This window comes from Arvicola amphibius, chromosome 3 (genome assembly GCF_903992535.2).
Source record: "Arvicola amphibius chromosome 3, mArvAmp1.2, whole genome shotgun sequence".
NCBI lineage: Eukaryota > Metazoa > Chordata > Mammalia > Rodentia > Cricetidae > Arvicola > Arvicola amphibius.
This window is the reverse complement of record NC_052049.1, coordinates 142,593,238-142,597,009: the sequence shown is the minus strand read 5'-3', so window position 1 is coordinate 142,597,009 and position 3,772 is coordinate 142,593,238. Positions and strand designations below refer to the sequence as shown.

Genomic DNA, 3,772 nt, shown 5'->3' with positions numbered 1-3,772 from the left:
ACTTGTTTGAGACCTCCTATTTGTGCCTTAAGGGCAGCTTTTGTATTAAGTAATTCCTGAATCAAGGGAGTGGGCAAAGGCATGCTATCGGGGGCGGTCAGAACATAAGGCGGTGGCCGCGGAGTCCTTTTTGGCTGACTAAGAAAGACGCGGGGGGCTTTATCCCCTCTACCATACCTTCCTTTCTCATAACTAGCCGCTTCTACCTCTAACTCATTTTTGGACCCTGAATCCAAAGGCTCCTCTGAACTTTGAATCCAGCGATCCGAGTCCTGCAGGCCGGGTTTGATTTCATTTTTAAAAGCGACCAGAGATGGATAAATGCTTTTAGGCGGCTTTTGGATCTCATCTTCAGCGGGCACGGTCTCTTTTTGGGGAGCTGTTATAGATTTAATAGGTCCTGGGGAGGAGTCCTCGGGGATACTAATAACAACCAAAGGACAGGGGGAAGAACACCCACCCTCTTCATTTTTACAAGATGGCGGGCGGGATGCCTCTAAGAATTCAGTGACTATCGTTAGGAGATGGGAACCATCCCCTCCTTTTTTTGGACTATTTATGACGTCCCTGATCAGGGACCAGTAACTAAAAACAATTTCTGGCACAGAATCACCTCCTTTAATCATCTTACTAAGATCTTTGCCCACCTTGTCCCAATTTTGGGATGTATCTCTGGGCCTGTTAAAACTAACCAAGGGCATTTTTCATCTATAAAACAAAAGAATTTAGCTAAATCTCTCTTTTTAACTCTTACTCCTCTTTTCCTAAGTGACTGTTGAAATTTCCATATGAATTTCTCTTCCTTTGAAAGCGATTGTCCCATGTCCTATAGACGACAACGAACCTGCGCCTACCTCCATCCTGCAGACCTGTCCGAGTATCACAGCTGGTCAGGACCTTATTTTCCTTTGTCCCGGGACTGCAGCTCGTCGTCCGATTAGTTGGCCGTACTTCAGGGTCCCTGTTCGGGCGCCACTGTAACCCCCGCTTGGCAGGGTCAGCTATTCAGGGTCCTCTGAAGGGGCGCTAACCTGCAAGACATGAGCTGTAAAAGAGGAAGGAGACCAAGCAAGATTCTATTGTCAAGGTCTCCGTTTATTGGGGTGAAAGTTACAGCTTATATACCCTTGAATGGGGTGGAGGTAGGGGTAGGCAGGGACTCTGTCGGGGTAACTGAAGGTCATCAGCCAGCACCTGGAGTAAGCCGAAGCATGTGATTCATTAACATTGGAGTAAGGGGTGGGTTCCCTTAACAGATGTGATCCATTAGCATTGGAGTAAAGGGTGGGTTCCGTTAATGGATAGCTCTCAAGATAGTGGGATGAGGGGTGGGTTCTCTGTAAACATCCTTAGGACAATGACCTCTGCTATCCCTGTCAGGAAGATGTTCCCTGACAAATCTATCCTTAGAAAAATGGTCCCTGACATCCTTCCAGTGGTCTCTGCTCCCTCCGTCTCCAGGACCGCGACTGCAGCTCCCAGTCTGGCCTCGTAAGACACTCACCCCATCTACTTTATTTTCATCTTTTCTTGATGGTCCGTCCTCAGAGGAATGAGCTGGAGCTACTTTCCCTCCACCACTTGTAGGGGACTGCTGCTCTGTGTCTGAGCTCTGAGATCGAGCAGGAGGGTTAGAGCTTCGCTTCACCCACGCATTCTCCTTTGGTGGAGGGGCTGGCATTACATTTAGAGGCTGATCAGGTTTAGGAGGTTTGGAGGTTGGAGAGTGACAGTCTTCTTCTTTATTGAGGGTTTCATTTTCTAGAGACTTCTCACTCTCTCTCCTTCGTGTGTTTCTGCCAGATGTGGCTGAGGCCCCAGTCTGCGATGACTCACTTCCTGTCCTTGACCGTTCCCTTTCCTGAGTTTCTTCACTTCGCCAACTTGGGTGTCTCTCCCGCGGCCGGCGATCTAGTTTTGGCTCATCCAGCTGCCGCTGCAACTTCTCCTGCTCCTTCTGCAGCCGCTCTTCTACTTCCCTTTCTCTAGCAGCTGTGTCAACAGGTTTTGCCCCTCCAAATATAGAAGCCGCTCGGCTGGACTGGGAGGTGCTAGCAGAGGAATCATCTTCCTCAGGAGTACTCCGAGGCCTTAGATTCAGTTTGGGTCTTTGGGGGGGACCTCTGTCATCACGCCTATAATCGTCCCGAGAGTAATCATCCCTGGAGCTCCATGACCGATCATCCCTTCTGTCGTATCGGTCTTCATAGCGATCTCCACCTCCTCTGTAGTCATCATCCCTGCTGTACCCACTGCCAAATGCTCTTCTGCCACTGCCTATCCTGGAGTCATAGCCTCGGTCATAGTCTCTGCTGCCTCGGTCGTCATAGCGATCCCGGCCCCCATAGCGATCCATATCTCGACGTGGGCCGTCCCTATACCCATCCCGGTATCCATCCGGATACCGGTCTGAATCATAACGATCTCGATACTTGTCTCCAAAGCTGTCATCACCTCTTCTAGGTGGGTAGTCATCAAAGTTGTCTGCAGCAGGACGGGCCCTCCAGTCTGTGTCTGTTTTGTCAGAATCCCGATTTCTGTCTCGACCAAAAGAACGATCATCCCGGTCTTTATCCTGCGCTTGATCAGCAACGTCCACTCGAATTCTCCGGTTACCTAGAGACTCTTCATTGAGACTCAGAGCACTGAGCAAAGAATCCAGGTCCTCAAATTCTGCATAGCCAAAGCCTTTTAACCTGTCTGGATTGCTGGGTTCACGTGGTAAGCGTACAGCGCTGATATTTAGTCCTCTAAAGAACTCCTTAATGGAGTCGTCTGTCACATCATAGGGCAGGTTCCCTAGGAAAGCAGTGTAGGGTGGTGATTTGGGAAGACGGCTCCGGTCGATATTGGGTTCCCGAGCAGCCCGTGGAGCAGTGAGAAGGATGGAACGGTCAATTGGAGGTGCCCTATACACATCGTCATCGTTACTATGCCAGGTTGTTGACAAATCTCCTTCCAGGTCGTCTGTTTCATCAGCCCAGCTGACTGGTTTGGGGACAAAGGTGCTTCCTCCACCAGTACTCCCATCCTCAGCTAGAAAGTCTGTTAGGGAGATGGTCTTCCCCTTCTTATTCTTCTTTTTTGCTGAGGCCGCCATGTTGGGAGAGGGAGAGAGAACGCCTTTAAAGAGGTTTAAATATTTTGTAAGTTTTTTCTTTATTTTCCCATTCAAAAATTTACACTTCCTCCCATCCTCCCATTCCCTTCCCATTCCTTGCCCTAATCACCCTCCTGCCTCCCCCTCCCTCCCTAAGAGAGGGCGGGGAACCCTGCCCTGTCAGAAGTCCGAGCCCCGCCCCTACATCCAGGCCTAGGAAGCTTTGCATGCAAATAGACTAGGGTCCCAAAAGGCCAGGACATGCAGTAGAAACAAGTCCCAGGGCCTTTATCAATGGCTTCTCAGTCAGCCCCCATTTTCAGCCACATTCAGAGAGTCCAGTTTGATCGCATACTCATTCAGTCCCGGGCCAAATGGCCAAAAGACACTTGAGGTCATGTTCAACCTCCTTCGGTTCATCAGGGAAATGCAAATCAAAACAACTTTGAGATATTACCTTACACCTGTCAGAATGCCTAAATTAAATTATAAACACCAATGATAGCCTATGCTGGAGAGGATGTTGAGTAACGGGAACACTCATCCGTTGCTGGTGGAAATGCAAACTTGTGCACCCACTTTGGAAATCAGTGTGGCGGTTTCTCAGGAAATTGGGGATCAATCGACCTCAGGATCCAGGAATACCACTCTTGGGAATATACCCAAGAGATG

The 3,772-nt window shown here is 49.4% G+C and overlaps 1 protein-coding gene across 1 annotated transcript in view; it reads right to left on the bottom strand.

Moving 5' to 3' along the window:
* The window catches only part of LOC119809415 (eukaryotic translation initiation factor 4B-like), a 56,414-nt gene extending 53,314 nt beyond the window's left edge, over positions 1-3,100 (bottom strand). The window contains exon 1 of the mRNA XM_042054725.1: positions 1,427-3,100. Coding sequence (XP_041910659.1) covers positions 1,427-3,100 — 1,674 coding nt within the window. The remainder of the gene's footprint in view (positions 1-1,426) is intronic.
* Between the last annotated feature and the right edge of the window lie 672 nt (positions 3,101-3,772).